Source organism: Pelodiscus sinensis, chromosome 4 (assembly GCF_049634645.1).
Source record: "Pelodiscus sinensis isolate JC-2024 chromosome 4, ASM4963464v1, whole genome shotgun sequence".
NCBI classification, from domain to species: Eukaryota; Metazoa; Chordata; order Testudines; family Trionychidae; genus Pelodiscus; species Pelodiscus sinensis.
In genome coordinates, this window is record NC_134714.1 from 32,837,347 (window position 1) to 32,855,955 (window position 18,609).

The 18,609-nt window shown below is 39.1% G+C and overlaps 1 protein-coding gene across 5 annotated transcripts in view; it reads right to left on the minus strand.

Annotated features, from left to right (window-relative positions):
• TDP1 (tyrosyl-DNA phosphodiesterase 1) overlaps positions 1 to 18,609 on the minus strand; it is a 115,528-nt gene that overhangs the window by 34,812 nt on the left and 62,107 nt on the right. For all 5 annotated transcript variants that reach the window (XM_006122341.2, XM_075926727.1, XM_075926728.1 and 2 more), the window contains exon 14: positions 300 to 402. In XM_006122341.2, coding sequence (XP_006122403.2) covers positions 300 to 402 — 103 coding nt within the window. The remainder of the gene's footprint in view (positions 1 to 299; positions 403 to 18,609) is intronic.

An 18,609-nucleotide genomic window follows, 5' to 3' on the forward strand; every position in this document is an offset into this window, starting at 1 on the left:
ATTTTGCCTTTGATAACTAGATTATTAGAATACTATCAGTGGTATCAGTAGTTTGCACAGAAATATGAAAGTTTGCTCTTAAAAGTAGTGACTCTGGGAAAGGGCAAAGTGACACTGTCTGATGACTATCATCAGTGGATTTCAGGAAAGTGAGTGATCAGAGGGGATTAGAAATTTGATTTGCAGCTCAAAACAACTTTTATATAGCTAGGATATTGTGGTTATAGCTTCTTTTTAAAGATCACAGCAATGGCAGAGTGTCTGAGTTTTAAGCATTTGTTGCTAAATTATGAACTTACAAATGCTGATGGCAGGAAAAGGACTCCAAGCTCATATGAACGAATCATCAATTGGGTACCGTTTTTCTCCAGAGCTCCCCAAGCAGCTTTAGAAAGATTGGCACTACAAAGAGACAGACAACAAGTCAGTGAGGCACAACCTTCACAACAGCAACACACAAATACTACAGCTGTAACAATAATGCACTTCAATGAACAGTAAAGCCTTTCCCCAACCAGGAAGTAATTTCACAAAGAGTAATTAGGGCATTGTTCTTCATTACTATTACTAGGGAATTGTGAAGGTTCCACATCTCAGGGCAGTTAAGTACAATGGTATTTCCAGCTTCACCATGTGCAAGTAACCACTGTCAGCCTTTGCATTACTACCAGGGACCTTGAATAAGGAATTGTGAATAATCAACCAATTTTGGCCTTTTCCCTTATGCATCCCCTAATTGGGACTACTTTATATTTCTTGATACATTTATTACCAAATACCTACAGAAAATAAACACATAAGGCATTTTTTCCTCATTGACACTTTCTCCTTTGATAAACTCCATGAAGATTCATTACTTTATAAAACAAATAATTTTTTAAAGCAAATGTTGCTTTCAGCTCATCATGTCCCTATTCCCGTATCAGCCAGGAAACAGTTCTCAAACGCAATCTGAATCAAGAAAATGTGATGATCCGTTATCAAAATCTGTTCCGCTAAATAAATACATACATTTCTTTGAATTAAATCGGAATGGATAAACACATAGTATATGTCTTCTAGCTGGGGCGAAGGAAAGGGGGAGGAGAGAGATGGATCCTGCATTAAAAATTTGAGTTGGCTGGATCAGTACCTACTTCGCAATATCACAGCGAATATACTGGATCAAACCAATGAGCCATCTAGCCCAATATCCTGTCTCTGGCAGTGGCAGTCTTAGAAGAAAGACCCTAGAGCTGGATCTACGTGAAGGACAGCTGTTTTAACAGCCAGCTTCCAGATGCAAGTAATTACCATGTGCTTTTGGTAAATATAATTATTTACACTAGTCTCAGTTTATGAACAAGTTTATTTTGGAACACAACGAAAAACTAAAATTTATAATGAATGAGGGACAGGTGTGTGAAAATGAAGTTATTTAGAGGGAGTTGATTAGGCTCCTATACAAACGGATTCAGATCCACACAGATTCTCTAAGATTCTGACCCATACTGCATATTGAAACAAATATAACCCAGACTTCCTTTGCATAATTTACAGATAATCACCCTTAGATATCCTAAAAGAGTGGTCACCAACCAGTAGATCCAGATCTACTGGTATATATTGGAGCCTCTGATAGGTGATCCTGACTGGTTTGGGCAAGAGGTTATCAAGCCCAGCACTTCAGCTGCCCTCCGCAGACTGCTGAGCATTTCCTGCCCTTTGCCTTGGAGCTGTCCCCTCAGAAGCCTCCTGCTTGCTGTGCAGGGCAGGAGGGGGAAAGGGGGAAAAGGGGGCTCTGATGTCAAGGTGAAGACAACAGGACTTGGGATGGAGTTTACTGTCTGACTTGGGATGGAGTTTACTGTCTGCTTTTGGAAGTGGTGCAGGGCCAGGACAGGGGTGAGCCTGCCTTAGCCCCACTGCACCACCACCCAGGAGCCACCTGAGGTAAGCAGTGCCCACATCCCAAAACTCTATTCCAGTCATGAATCCCCTTCTGCATCTCAAATAATTGTGTAAGTGCAAAATTTTGATGTAGTTACACAATTATTAAATTATTCAATATCTAACATCCCTAAAGCAAGATAGACCCTAGAGTTCTTTCAGATGGCATCGCCCTGTTCAATACTATTAAAACCCTCAGAGGACTTGGAAACCAGAAAGGAAGCAGGGATCTCAGTACAGACAACTCTGCCTCTCTCTACATTGTAACTCCATTGGCATCTTTCTCCTGGCAATACAATTAATGCCATACTTGGAATCCTGCCAGAACATATGGGGAATCTTCCCCTCTCCTCCCCCCATTCTTCCCTTTAGCAACCATCTATTTTTTGGCATGTCTGGAATGGAATTACCTCAGCCAGTGGTTCCTACAGCTTATCAGCAACGGGTATGGAATCCATTTCCAGTCCCTTCCTGTCTTTCACCCTGCTTCCCAGTCCCTTTTCATCAGGGACCTTTCACAAGATACTCTAGATGGGAATCTGCCTCTTGCTTCAGTAACTCAGAACAGCGGAAGAAGTGCCATTAGAATTCAGAGATAGGAGTTTTTATTCCTACTATTTTCTCATTCCAAGGAACAAGGGTTGTAATCAAATTTTGGCCTGTTGATGTCTCAAGTTTTGATGTCTTTTCAAGTTCAGGATAACTCTGGTCTCCATAATCTCTTCATTAGAGTTAAGGCTAGCTTCTGGCTCTCTGCGTCAAGATGACTATTTTCATTGACTTATAAAGCCAGCCACAGGCAATACCGCAGATTCCTAGAAGGAACATCTTTCGAGGAGTACAGGGTCCTGCCTTATGGTTTGTCCACAGCGCCAAGGGTGTTTACCAAGTGCTAAAAAGTTGTGGAAGGTCATCTAAGCAGACAAGGGATCCAGGTTTTTCAGCATCTTGATGACTGATCCAGCAGCTTTACCTTACTGGATGACTTCATCTGAATAACATGGAGCGTGAGGTCAGAAGAGTGTGTAAGCAACTGGAAGTGGGGAACCAAGAAAATCTTGTTGTCCATGGTGGATGTGATGGAGCACATGGCAGCTTTCCAGGATGCTCACACGCACAGCCTCTCCCTCCAGCCTTTTGGACCAACAAGGAATATTTTCAAGTATTTTGTGTATTTACTTGAACTGCTGCACTGGGAATGACTGTCCAAATCCAGTAGAAAGGGAAATTGTTTCTTAAAAGGACAAATAAGCTAATAAGGCAAATTACTGACCTTCCCTTGTGATCATAGGGCACAGGTAAATGATAATATGAGCAAGAAAAATAATGGTATATTAGAATTCATTTGTTCAGTACAAATTTTCTCTGCTGATCTTTTTTTGACAAATATTACATGCATATTATAGAAAACAGTACCATAAGGAAAAAAATTAATGAAGAATTTTAAATAGCAGTTATTCCACTTTACTGATTTTTGCATTGAATAGTGAAAAGCTTCATTTATTATCAGTGGTTATTTCCACTTGCAAAAATGTTTTGGCTATGGTCATCATGATCATTTTTCTTAATTGTTCATTCAGTTACAATCCTAAATTACTTTTTAAATGAATAATTAACCTCCGCAGGTAGCAAATCAGAATGAGGCCACTGTGCTGTAGAAAGCAGGATATTGATGTCAGGGTGTTGAGCCAGGGCTGTACAACACAGAAGCAGTGAGGTTTACTGAAAAAGCAGGGACAACTCTTTATTGTTCTGGGTGAATTTTCGTATCTTTGAATGAATTATGTAACATTAAGAAAAACAGTTGAGATATACAAGAGGACCCGTCATGCAACTGCCCGAGTTCTAACCCCCTGCACTTACAGCCATTTTTGTAAGTGTGGAAGGGGCTAAAAGACCCCCAACTAACGTGCTCAGCCAGCACTTATGACAGGTGCACTGCACCTATAGTAAATGAGGGCTCGAGTTACGACGGCCCCAGCTTGTGACACTTCCCCAGGAATGGATTGCATCGCAAGTCGGGGGGGGGGGGGGGGGCAGTCTCGCTATCTCACTGTAGACACAGTTACATTATGTTAAACAAAGACAACACTGATCAAATTCTTTCTTATCTTACTTCCTTACACTTGTATTGGTGGGATTGTATATGAAAAACAATTTGTAGTCTAGGATGTCTAATTAAGCTAACATGTATACAGTGCTTCTACAATGTCATATACACTATGGTCCCTATGATAAAAATACTTTAGCACGTGTACAAATTTACTCACATGTAACCCCATTGATTCTAATAGTTCTTTTCATGTGGTCAAGTTACACCTGGTTTGAGTGTTTGCAGGATTGGGGCTTATATGAGGGAATGCTATAAGTTATCATATTTGCCCTCTGTGACGTGTTTTGAGATCTACAGATGAAATGTGACATTAAAAGCTAAGTATGATAATAAGTTACAAAACGTATTCACTATTGGGTTAAGATAATGCACAGAAAATTAGTCCAAAGGTAAATGTTTGAAAAAGCTGAATTTGTGTTATCAGAATGGAAACAAATTTACAACCTTAACTACCTGCAATAATAAAAATATCCAAATAGTCTCGTTGGCTAATATTTTCAGACAAAGAGGAGGAGAGAATCAATTGAGAGTGAAGTTAAGGTTTAAAGAGAATTGATATGGGAAAAAGAACAAAAAAATAAATAAAATAAATGGAAGGAATCTAGAAGGAACAGGTTTTTTTAAAAAACAAGATTAGTACTTTTGACAAAAGCTTATGCTGTTGACTATTTCCTTCTACACCCACCAATCTTCCAGCAGAGAAATTTAGTAAGTGATCTCTACAAAGACTTCTTTCCCCCATTCTAATTTTGACCCAAGTTAAAAAGTTACCTCTAATGGTTAACAAATGAAGAAAACTAGGCTCCCTATCATAAGATGACAACCAGTAAGAAAAAAGATTAACTTGTTTCTAATAAGTCTTTAACTACTGGTCAGAGTTTGTAATCCACACTCAGTTTGACTGTAGTAGTATATACTAGTTTGAGTAGAGTTGAATATGCTGGTGTTTCACAGGGATCTCTTTACTAAAGAGAAGGCTTTTTCAGGAACAAGCACAATTCCACAGCAATAGCTAATAGCTTATTCCACAGCTGACACGTACACATGGTCCCCAGTATTTCACATGGAAATTCTGTTCTAGTTTAAAAAGGGCACACTATTTTGAATTTCACTCCATAACCAAGTCATTGTTCTGCAGCAGTCACTTTCAGCAGCACTCTGAAATTCACCAAGTTTTCACTAGAATATTGGACCATTAGTGGAGACGTATTGACACACTAACATTTTTCAAGTTTTACTAACCACCATATTCTCTATAACACTTATTCCGAGCAATGAAATCATAAATGATGGTATTTGGATGTGACTGGTCTGTATACCTGCTGAGCTGCTAATAGCTAATGCCCTGCAGAGATATACTCTTCAAACGAAACAAATACAGATTTCATCTACTTGACACATTAAAACTCTGGAAGGCTTTAATCACAGTACAGAATAACTCATCACAATTTCTTATTTAACCTAATACACTCCTTTCAACTCACTCATTTCTTTTATTCATAGAACTACTTTCTACCTTATCATAATTGATCCAGTCCACAGAATGACTACCCTCTGAGTAGCAAAAGGCAAAATTGTATACAATTTTTTTAAAAGAAGAAGCTACACCTGTCATGATTATGAGGGTTAGCCAGCAGCCAGGTGGAGTGACCAGTAGGAATGTAGGTGGGACTTTCAAACTGGGACAAAGGAATTTGGGTTTTTTCCTTTCCCTTTTGTCTCTCTGGGTGAGTCCTCTGCAGCTACAGAGAGGGACAAGCATGTCTCTCTCTCCAAGACACCATTCTTCATTTTCTGTAAGTAGGGTAAAGTTTAGGTAGTTTCGTTAGGTTTTATTGTTTTAAGGATTGGGTATGGGATCTGAGATCTGGCACTGTTTAAAATATGTTTTAGCTTTTCTTTGTAACTAAGTTCTAGGCCCATGGAGTTTCTCCATGAGTATATTTTGTTACCGTCCTATCTAGTCAATATGCTTGCAACAGGAATATTGTTGTAATAATAAAAGTTCTTTCCTTTCTTTTTATTAACCTGGCATTGGTTAATAGTGTGCCCTGATTTTTATTTTAGGGGTGAGATTTCCCAAATGATCTTTCCCCTGGTTTCTTTAGCAACATTTGGGTGGTGGCAGCGGAAGTTTTATTCCCAAGATCTAGGTTTTTAAGATTTTGGGGGAAGTTTTATACCAAATCCTGGTAGATAAGGCTTTGGGGTACACTTGCTGGCCCCCACTTCTGCATTTATCATGCACTACATTTCACTTTTGCAGGAAGTTACAGGGGAGGTCTGACAATTTTTTATTTAGATATTGAGATTCAAAAAGTTAATTTATCATACTTAAATATTAAAAATAAATAAAGCACTATTTTTCTTACTTAACATGTTTGAAAAATTTTATCATCAATGGACTTGTAGATTTGTGCATGCACAGTGAAATCAGCACACTGACATTTATCAATAAAATATGATTATTCCAAGCCTACATATTGTTTCTCCTCGAAAGAGAGACAAAAAGTTAAATGAAAGTTAGTTCAATCAGATATTTCTAAAATTAAGGTTTTTTTCCTACTGTTTCCAGAGGTCTGTTGTGTAAGAGAATGGACAAAGCTCACACTGAATTCCTAAGGTTGCAAGTTTGATCCCATAGACTGATTTTAAAAAAACCACACAACAAAAAAGCTCAAAGCAAATGGACAAGGGAGGAGAACCTTTTTTCTGTCACGAGCTATTGACCTCCAAAGGAAAAAAAACAAACAAACAATTATAGGCCACCACAGAGACTTGGGACTTCCCCTGCAGCCGGGCAAGTTGGCACATGCAGCTCCAGCCCCACCAAGGTGTGTGTGTGTGTGTGTGTGTGCGCGCGCACAGGCACACTATGGGAGGGATGAAATTAAGCCACAGGATGGATTGGGTATGTGTTGTAAGTTCCCATTCCTGGGTTAGAGATCCCTTAGGTCCATTCCGTTGTTGACAGAAAAATTCTTGTAATATGCAGCATTGCCAAAGCCAGACAGCCAAAACCAATTCAACACTCCATAGAATCATGAGATTTTCATGAATAGATTTTAGATTGTTTGTTTTCTAAGTTTTTAGAATATATTAAGGTGATGTTTTTTAAGTTCTCTCCATAACCACAAGGGCTAGAAACGTCTTTAAAAATACCACTTCCATCCTATTATACGCATACAAAGCTACTACCATCAAATACTTATACTACATCTTCTAAGGTGAGTAGAAAAACATCTTGCAACTCATAACAACATCTCAAGAGTTGGCAGCATTGAAATTTTTTCTACCAGACTATGTTTTTCAACTACAGAAATATTGGAAAGTTGACTCTTAAAATTAGCCAGTTTAAGAAAATTCACACACAGCATCCCATTAAACCTGTTCCCAAAATTATCAACTCCTCAGCCAGAGATTTATTAGAATAAACAAGTAATAAAATTGGTTTAGAATTGCTCAGAATTGGCTTAACTTTTCTCGATGTCAATGAGAGTTGCCTTTGAAATCAATGGCACAGAATGAAGGCAATGCTCAGTGCTTCTGAAAAATCTACCAGCTGTCTCCAATGAACATGCTCATATAAACCATGACTGAATTTGGACCCTACTAATTAAGTTAGTGTCCAAAAGGTTGACCTGAATACCGCCTTGCACAAACAGATTGTGAAACATGGAAGACATTTGGAAGTACACACACAAGGCTGTGTCTAGACTGGCAAGTTTTTCTGCAAAATCATCTGCTTTTGCAGAAAAACTTGCCAGCTGTCTACACTGGCCGCTTGAATTTCCGCAAAAGCACTGACTTCCTACTCTAAGAAATCAGTGCTTTTTGCGGAAATACTATGCTGCTCCTGTTCGGGCAAAAGTCCCTTTTGTGCAAAACTTTTGCACAAAAGGGCCAGTGTAGACAGCTGAGATTTGTTTTCTGCAAAAAAGCCCTGATTGCGAAAATGGTGATCGGGGCTTTTTTGCGGAAAAGTGAGTCTAGATTGGCCACGGACGCTTTTCCGCAAAAAGTGCTTTTGCAGAAAAGCGTCCATGCCAATCTAGACGTTCTGTTCCGAAAATGCTTTTAACGGAAAACTTTTCCGTTAAAAGCATTTGCGGAAAATCATGCCAGTCTAGACGTAGTCACAACTGCTTAGGTCAAGACTAGAAATTCCTTTGCCTCCTTTCATGAGCATGATGAGAAAAAGTTGCTCTCAAATATACACCAAAGAATTTTGCTAGTTTTACAATTAATGTCTTTAACTGGATACATTCTCAATGTGGTCAGCAGAGGCTTTTATACCCCCTACTCTACAGGGGCAACAAAATCTAATGATCTAATATTTTGCTTTCCAAATTTAGCAGTAGTCCTAGAAAAACTAAAAAGAGCATCATGAGCAGAAATCAGAATGAGGAGCTAAAGAAGAAGAAACTCGCATCCAGGAGCTGGCATTTGAAATTGTTTCTAAACCTTTTCCTTCAAAAGCAGACTACCTTCTATATTTGACATACCTCAGAAAGAACGAACACTGGCTAATTTACAGCTCAGAAATCTTTTCCTCATTACATCTTTAAAACAATTTTTGTTTTTAATAAAAACAAGTTAAAAGATACAAGATTTTGGGTAAAAATAATGAAAGTGGAAGTCGTTTTGATGTCACTCCACTAAAGAAATACCTTTTAAAAAAAGTAAGACTGTTACCAATCAGCTATTGCTTTTCCTAGTGCCTTAGCTGAAAGCAAGTGTTCCTGTAAAGCTACAGCTTACTGGAAATTTTGGAGCAGCAGGTGAAGAAGATCTGGAATAAAAAACAACAGCAGGGGAGAAATTCTAGGGGCTATGGGAAATATCACAATTCATACATTTTGAGAGAAGGAAAACTGCAACCATGGATACAACTCAACCTAAATGTCTAGGAGGCAAAACAAGAATTGGAATTTTGCACTTTAACTTGCTTGTGGAACTAAATCTAGTATTGGCTACGGTTAGAATATGGGACATGGTGTCAGGACATCAGGTCTGTCAGACATGCCATGACCTCATGTAAATCTTATTCGCTGCCTTAATTTACACATTGGCAAAAGAAGAACACTCTCCATTCATTTTATAGGACATTAAACACTAGCATTGGGCAAACCATTTTTCAGGACCAATGCATTGAGATAGAGAGAGAGAGAGAGAGAGCGAGAGAGCGAGAGAAAGAGAGCATAAGAAAAGGATTATGTCAAATATTTTAAAACAGAAGCAAATGGACAAAAATCTGGAGCAATGAACAAGATAAACATTCTGGCTCTGTAGTCCACATAATTGTCAATATGATATTCTAACATTTGAATGAACACAAAAATAATAAAAATCACATTCATTATTATTACCACAGAGCCTCTGAAAATGTATTACTGCAGAGTGTCTTCAAATAGAAACTGTTAAATTTTATTTCTTGATTTGAACAGTGTTTTAAGGTCATTTCCTAACTGTCTCATGTTGTAGCCATCCTGTGCACTGAATGAGGGGGGAAAATGACTGTAATTTTGGAATGGAGAGGGAGGAGAAGAGTTTGGAGAAGCAATACCCAAACTCTTTGGAACTTTAATGCTATTTTGGCATGCTTTCATATTTCCCTGAAGATCGCTTGTAAAAAAACAGAAACTGCCATTTTTAACTGTTTACAACTCAGCAAAAGCTGAATGGATTCTAAGGAGAAGCGAAAGGCACATCTCTCACTCCAAGACTTTATCCCTGATGAACCTCAAAGGTTTGCTGTAAAACAGTGAAAATGTAAGAGCATCTTTAAAAGAAATTGCAAGAACCTTTTATAATTGTAAGTAGCAGGAAGGATTTTATAAATATGGGGATCATGACCAGCCCTCCCTATTACAGTAGTGACAAACATGCATTGGAACTTAAAGTTGGCTACAAATCATCTTTTTTTCCAGTTTATTAATGCACACTTCACAGCTTTCTGTATATTTTCTGTTTCACTGTTTCCCCAAATAGTAGATTTCTATCTTGTTGAAAAAAATCCTTTAAGTATCACCAAAAGAGCAGAAAATTACTTATAAAAATATCTCCCCCAAAACAGCTCAGACATACTATTTAAGAGTGACACACCATAAACTGAGACTTGTTGAAATTAAAAAAAAAAGTTGAGATTGTTCCTTTAAGTCGCACAATGAACTCTTAAGTGGCAATCTTGCAAATTTCAGGTGGCAGGACTGACTTAACCTGCTTGCAGTACTATCTGTACTTTAGTTGAATTACTTGCAATTTCATCCTCAGAGGTTATTATGCCAAACAGGAACTAAAAAGGCAGAACACACAGTTCTGGCACTTGGTACCAAGAATGATACAGAACTTTTCATTCATATTTTCACATGTCTATTGCACAGTTTGGTTTTTTTGGATTTGTGTTTATAATTTATAGTGAGGTAACATGGCATCACTCCTGCAGATTAACCATAATGTCTGAAATAAATGTCAGGTACTGTGGTTATCAGTTAGTATTCTATGAAAGAAAAAAAAAACCCTACTGGTACCGTCTCTCATGAATACATACTTATGCATTTGCAATAGGTCGAATGCCTTGTCCAAAATTCCCACAAAATCATTGTGTAAAATTTTATCTTGGTAAAATATTTTCAAGCAACTGTACTGAAATTTTATTTACTGTTTCACTGAATTCTATAACATTCTTACTCTATCCATTTCTGCTGGGATGCATACAAATATGGCTAGGGCAGCAAGACAGATGGGAAACACTACTTCAATTTATTTATCCTAACCAAACTATCAAGTTGTGCACATTTGACCTTTTTGTTACTATCATTTTCCGTGGACTATTCCCTAATGTTTGCTGCATTTTCTATCAATTTAGACTAAGCTCTTCAGAGCAGGGACTGTATGTTCTCAGGCTTTTTTTGTACTGCAGTCAGCACAATGTGGCCTGGACTCCAAGAGCAGTCTTTCAGTGACAATACTCAATGTATTTAAATAATTTTTCTCCCAATCCAAGGTAGTTAGGCTATATGCCCCAAAGGTAGAGGGGTTTATGTTTATTTTTTACAGGTTTTTAGGAATTGAATGAAATTCCTTTTGATTACTACATCAAATCCCAGTGCAAATTTTCAAATGATGCATTTATCTTCAAGCAAGATGCATTAGAAATAGACTGTAGCAACACTGCCCCTATTTACTGACAGGAGACTAAGGAAAATAAGATGGATCACAGGCATTAGGGATCAGAGGTTTTTGCCTTCTGCTCAGACGTTTTTGTGAAAAACACTTAGTCAATTAAAAGAATACAGTTTCAGAGAGGGGAAACTTACAGTTTTACACAAAGCATAAAGTATTAAATGCAATCAGTTACAACAAAAAGATCTATTTTGGGAGAATTTGCATTACCGTATGCGGGCAAATAAATCAAGCAAGACAAAGTGACTGGTCACATGATTAGTGTTCCCTCTAAAATGCATGGCAACACAACTTCACAGGTGATTAATCAGCACAGAGGCTCAGGGATCCATTCATGGGGCTGAATTACTCGGCAGGCCTGATGCATCACCAGTGATGCTGTGCTATCACGCAGCTTAGGGGGAAAACACTGCACATGATGCACTTTTCTTTGTCCCATAATTTTATCTGCATCCCATCACGTTTTTGCCTCTTCTTAAAAGCCCTGCAAACCTGTGCATCCATCATCTGTCCGAGAAGCATGGATCCTGAACAGCTCTGCATTACTGTAATGAGCACTGAGACCATAGCACGCTGATCCTGCAGTATTTGCAAAGCCACCAGAGGAGCCACAAGGAATATGATGATTACTCCGAGGCTAGCTTGCTGTTATACAAAGAAACAATTCAGGGTTGTTGGCATTCACGAAGCAGCAGAAAATAGTGAAGAGCTGGCTCTGGGTCCAAGAAACAAGCAGTGATTGGTGTGATTGCTTTCTTATATGGGTATGAGATGACAAGCTGTAGTTGCAGAACTTTGTTCCTGGATGTGTGTTCAAAGCTTGCTCTAGCCCTCGGCATAGGGACACCAAAAAGAATGGTAAGTGGAAAAGTGACTGATGTGTGGAAGCTTGCAACATCAGATTGTTACTGACCATTTGGGAATCAATTTGGAGTTGGGAAATCCACTGAGATACAAGTGTGCAGGGCCATTAATTTCATCCTGCTATGAAGATCTGCAACTCTAGGCAGTGTGCAGGAAATAATGGATGGTTTTAAAACAATGGAGCTCCCACACAGTGGTGGGGCTATAGATGTCATTCATATCACTATTTGGCATCAGATATCCTTGCCCACAGAACACTTCAACAGAAAGGCTACTTTTCTATGTGACTGCAAATGCTAGATGATCACTGGTGATGTTTTATCAACATGTAATAGTTAGGGAAGATGCAGGATGTATGCATTTTTAATGACAGAGGCCTGTTCAGAAAGCTGCAAGTAGGGACTTTTTTTAAACCAGAGGAATCTCACTGAGGATGGTGAAATGCCAATAAAGACCCAGCCTATCCCTTATTCCCAGGGCTTAGGAAGACAGGCCAGCTGGACAGCAGCAAGGAGTGTTTCAACTACAGGGTCAGTAGTTGTAAAATGACAGCTGAATGTGCCTTTGGCCATTTGAAAGGCTGATGGCACTATCTACTCACAAGATTAAATTTATGGGATTCCCCCCTCTCCCCCACTATAACTGCTGTTGTGTCCTTCATATGAAGTAAAGGGAAAAAAGTTTCTGCTGGGGTGGAGGTGGAACTGCTGTATGCTATTTTTTAGTAATCAAATACAAGAAGAGCTCAACAGGGAACAGACCATTTTAATCGTGCCAGAAAAATCCTGGCATAGTTTTATTTGCACTCCAGTATGACTCTTGTAATGAGTGCTCTATGTGTAGTACAACGTTGCAAATGTACCTATTGCTATTATCTGTAAATGATGTCAGCCCTACCTTTCATCTTCTATACTTGCCTCCTTCCCACTAGCATTCACTATGGTAGACATTCCTTCAACAGACTTCTCGGTGAAGACCGAAACAAAGAAGTCATTAAGCATCCCAGCCATTTCCAAGTTTTCTGTGACTTTCTCCCTCCTCAAAAAAGCAATGGGATTACCCTGTCCTTGGTCTTCCTCTTGCTTCTAATATATTTATAGAATGTCTTCTTGTTTCCCTTTATGCCTGTAGCTAGTTTGAGCTTGTTTTGTGCCTTTGCCTTTCTAATCTTGCCCCTGTACTGTTTGCCTATATTCATCCTTTGTAATTTATCCTACTTTCCATTTTTTATAGTGTAGGGATAACATATTAATGTATTGAAAATGATTCCCCCAAATGGAAGTGACTCCCCATAATTTGTTCCCCACAACTTAAAGTGTTTAGATTTATTATTAATTCTTCTTCTTCTTATTATTATTATTATTAGTTAAGATTGTTAAATGTTTAGATGTATTATTATTATTGCCCCTTTAGAATATAATGTATTAGGTCATGTAACTTAGAACTGTTAAGAATATAATCCTATGTAGCCAGAAACAGCCCCCCCCCCCCCCCCCGTGTCCCAGGGCATGCTCAAGCTTGTACAAGGGGCTGCTTGAAATTGACATTGCAGAGATACATTGTAACAATGCATTGTCAAGCCACTAACTCTGCTATGGGAGCCATGCCCTGTAATTGACTAAGGGCATTGTTACATAATTGACAAAACATTGTAACTTTACTCAGCACTCAGAGAATGTTTTAAGCAATACCACCCAGAAACTTTTGTAACTACAACTTTTTTTATTATACAAAATACTGTATGTGAAACATTAATTAGGGAATGTATGTAAGAGATAGAGTGCTTGGACGATGAATGAATGGTTCTGAGAGGTGCCAGCCTGAGAATACAGCAACAAAGGGCTGAAGAAGGCATCAGGTGCCAGTGCAACCAAAAGGTGTCAAGTGGAGAAAACCAAGTACTGGAGGTCCACCCGATGAGATCACTGACGAGCACCTAGCAGCCACCCTGGAGACATCAGCATGATGCAGCAATTTCCATAGACTGGCATAGGAAGAAATTCCTATAAGAACTGGACTAAAAAACTATGGAATCAGAGTCCAAGGTTCTGCTGCCAACCTACCAGGAGCTCCAGATGCGCATCTGATCAGGACTTCGCTCCCCACTACCATCACTTGTGTACAGAATACCCGGCCAGTATTCTGTCACAAGCAACTTCCAGGCTGGTAACTATAACAAATACACAGAACCTGAATGAATGGATGAATGAATGTTTATATGTATAAGGGTTAAGTAGTTAAACAACTTTGTTTGCTTCTATCTTTTCTTTATTTTTTTATTATTATCTTTACAATAAATGTGGCTTTTTGCCTTATCCCCCTCATAAGATCCTGCTTGCTTTTATTTGGTATAACAATAGGACTCCTTTTTTATTTTTAGATCATGCAAGATCTCCTGATTGATCCAAGGTGGTCTTTTGCCATATTTTCTATCTTTCCTATGCAGCGGAATAGCTTGCTTTTGGGCTCTTTATAATGTCCCTTTGAAAAACTGCCAGCTCTCTTCAGTTGTTTTTCCCCTCAGTCTTGCTTCGCATGGGACCTTACCTAGCAGCTTTCCAAGCTTACCAAAATCTGCTTTCCTGAAATCTATGTCTCTAATTTGCTGTTCTCCCTTCTACCCTACCTTAGAATCACAAACTCGATTTCATGATCACTTTCACCCAAGCTGCCTTCCGCTTTCAAATTCTCAACCAGTTCCTCCCTATTTGTTAAAATCAAGTCTAGAACAGCTTCCCCCCAGTAGCTTTTTCAACCTTCTGAAATAAAAAGTTGTCTTCAATGCAGTCCAAGAACTTATTGGATAGTCTGTGCCCCGCTGTGTTAGTTTCCCAACATATATTTGGATAGTTGAAGTCCCCCATCACCACCAAATCCTGTGCTTTGAATGATTGTTAGTTTAAAAAAAAGCTTCATCCACCTCTTCCATCCCATCACAGTCCAGCCCTTGTCCCAGCTGCACCCACAGCAGTTCCTGCCTCAGGACAGAACAAGGGACCCTCTGCCCGAAGCCCCCAGAAGAGAAGAGGTGACAAACATAGCAAGCAGGGTGCACAGCCCCTTAGCATTTTACATTAAAGCATAGATTCTGATACACAACTCCATAGTATGGGGTTAACTCCATAGCACAAACAATAGCACAGAATCACAGAATTCAGAAGGTCTTGATTGGAGGTCTGCAAAGACTAAGATGAACTCTAACTATTTGAATGGATAATACTCCCAAGAGACAAATTTAGCATTGTACACGGGTGTATTAAGTCTTTGTAAACAACTGCAAAGGTGGTATTTTATGCTAAATATCAGGAAAAGCTTTCCAATGATAAGATATTGGGCTTTTGTTAAATAGTTAGAACTCAACAGGCATTTTTCCTTCAGGCTGTGCTTTGGCAACTCTGTTTTGTTAACAAGAGGAATGTAAACCTCTTATTTGCTAAATGCTGCTTTAAGAAAAGAGAAAAATAGCATTTCAGCAAGAGACTTTATTACCTGAAAGGGTATCTCAAGCCAGGAAAAAGCATACTGAACAATGAAAACTAAATTGAATCCAGCAATTTTGAATCAGGAAAAAAAAAATCTAGATTTACACTTGTAAGACCCTCACATCTGGTTAATCTAAGTAGCACTACTGAGCACCATTACAGTATTTAATAATTTATAGCTCACAGAACAATTTATATAGTAACCCAGGGTAAAGCTAATGACCACACACAGCTTGCTGAGTTTGTTTACAATTGGACATATTCACAATTTGTTTTAAAAAGCGGAATTAAAAACAGATAATACAACCACGCTGGCATAACTCATAATTCCTTTCGCTCTTTACAAAGGCACTTGAACAGTAGTCTGAACACCTAGGTGGATAATGCACCTCTCTCACCCATGTGAAAACTATACTGCTTTTGCTCAGTGACATTTCTTTGGTTCCACAATATCGCTCCTGCTGGTTGCTAGGCAACCCTAACAGTTCCACCACATGCATGCAGCCAGTTGTAAATGATAGTGTTTTGTTACAGTTCTTCACACAGAGATTTCTCATAACTGCCCTTGTTTACCAATTACCATTGTTAGTAATGTTCAAACACTCCTACATCCCATTTTCTATTTCTAGTCTACCGTGAAATGAAATCAGTATTGCACTTTTTTGAAAATATTTTGCACTAATGCTGTGTTTTCTAGCTGAGTATCTCAAAGCACTTGGAGAGTACTGATTAAGCCTCACAACTCTTTTCTGAGGATGCATTATACCCATTATACAAATGGAAACACTGATGTACAGTGGTTAAGTTATTTGCTCAAAGTCACAGAACAAGTCAGTGAAAGAGCCACGGTGACATCTCAGGAGTAATTTAGAGGCAACATGTTTTACTCCATCTGCCATATAGTCATGGGTTATATACCCCTTAACAAGGTAGGCTCAAATAGGAGGAAACCCTTATTGAACATCTAGCTCTTATACAGGCAGTCCCCGGGTTACGTACAAGATAGGGACTGAAGATTTGTTCTTAAGTTGAATTTATAAGTCGGAACTGGTACATATTGTAGGGGAAACTCTAGCCAAACATTTCTCCAGAGCTCAGTTTTATTCTCCCACACCTCACTTCCCTCAGTCCTTTATTCTCAAGCTGAGGTGTCTGCTGAGAAAAGCCGCTCCGCATCTCCCTGGTCTGCTGGGGCGGGCGCTAGCTTCGCATCTCCCTGGTCTGCTGGGGGGGAGAGGCGCTAGCTTCGCATCTCCCTGGTCTGCTGGGGGGAAGCAGCTAGTGCGGGGTTGCCTCACCCCGTTTGTAAGTAGGGATCCGATGTAAGTCGGATCCATGTAACCCGGGGACTGCCTGTACAAGGCTTTTCATCTGCAGAATTCAAACTGCTTTACTGAAAAGGTCAGTATCATTCTGTTCATTTTACAGTTGGAGAGCCAGGTGAAGTAATTTGCCTGTGTCAACTCACAAGGCCATGGATGAACAGGATTAAGGATTTGCTTCAACAGAGTCGATTACGGAAAGTTTGTTTTATTAATCTCATTATGTCACTGCTACTACAGAGTTAATGTTGCTGAATTGCTGTTTTACAGCTATTATAGAGTGCACATCAGCAATGCTACAGAGCAATGCATATAAGAGTAAAAGGCACTTGGAATGCTTATGTTCCTTCTACCACAGGGACTCTAGTCCCTGATCCTCGCGTCAAGGGCCATGACAGACATGGATCCAGCTGGGAGGGGGAGGGAGAGGAGGAGGGAAGAGAGAAATCCAGGGCATCCTTTGAGGTCTAGGTCCCTGGTGAAAACCCACCAGGTATAGAACTCCTCATACTATTTATATCACAGTTGTTTACCAGGTGTGAGCATACTGACCCCACGCCACTCTTAGCATTCTCATCAAGTTGAAATTGAGGTTGATGTGATTTATTCCTCACTACATTCACAGCTCAAATGCATGGGCTGCGACCAACAAAGGCCATCTGGTGTTTGCATTTGCAGGGATCAAAGCTGTACTAGGCTGCGTACTCCAAGGATGGAAACTTCCATCCTGGCCCTCTGGGCTGCAGGGCCCGTGTATGGCTTCTTATATGACAGCCTGATGTCACCCTGCAAGCAGGTGATGAGACTATTTTTTGCTTAGACACTCAAATACATGATAAAACCTTCCTAGGGCTACAGCCATTCAAAGCTATGTTTTACTGGTTGAAGATGGTAACTAACCTAGCGACCGATCAGCCAGGAGAATAAGTTCTATTTATTGATTTCTTCTACTACTGGAATAGACCCCAAAATGTCATAAAGATAAACAGATAGGATTAGCTATATCCAGACATGTTCAAGGTTAGAAAAGGAGGTGCGATGTAGGTCAGGATTGAATTGCCATTAAAGAGCTATGTGGTAAATTTACACAGCCATGGATTTTACTTGGAGAGGTTCACATTAGTGTCATTCAGAAGCACTCAAAATTTAGAAAAAAATAGAGCAATCAATAGGCAAAACAGAGACTAAATCGAGCTACAGATTTGACAGGTCTGAAAGAGAATGCAAAGTCACTCCTAGGTTCTAAACCACATTAATAAGTATTTACACAGTGATGATCTATATTGCTGTACAATGTGTAACATTCCATTTTCAGATGGAGAAACAGTACAAGTAAAGTACTCAGTTACAATCAGATTCATTCAAAGGGCAGGGTTTCTTTATGCCATTTTTCACTGGCCAGTGATGCAGTAGCTATGGCAACTATAAACCACAAAGCCTCCCAAAACATACTGCAGTGAGAGTTGGAGCCCAGATAATACGTTTTTGCATAAACAATTGCATATGGAGTGATGAGTTCATGAAATCCCTTTAATAAATGAATAAATAAATAAGAACTCTTAATATTTTCCTGTCACAGACCTGAAAGACCACTACTTCTCAGCACAATTACTGAAATTTAAAGAAAAGTCAGTTAGAGACCCCAAGAACTTAGTATCTTCCTTTTACCTGTGGATGAGATACCTGACTTTTCATAGTCATCACAAAGAAAATT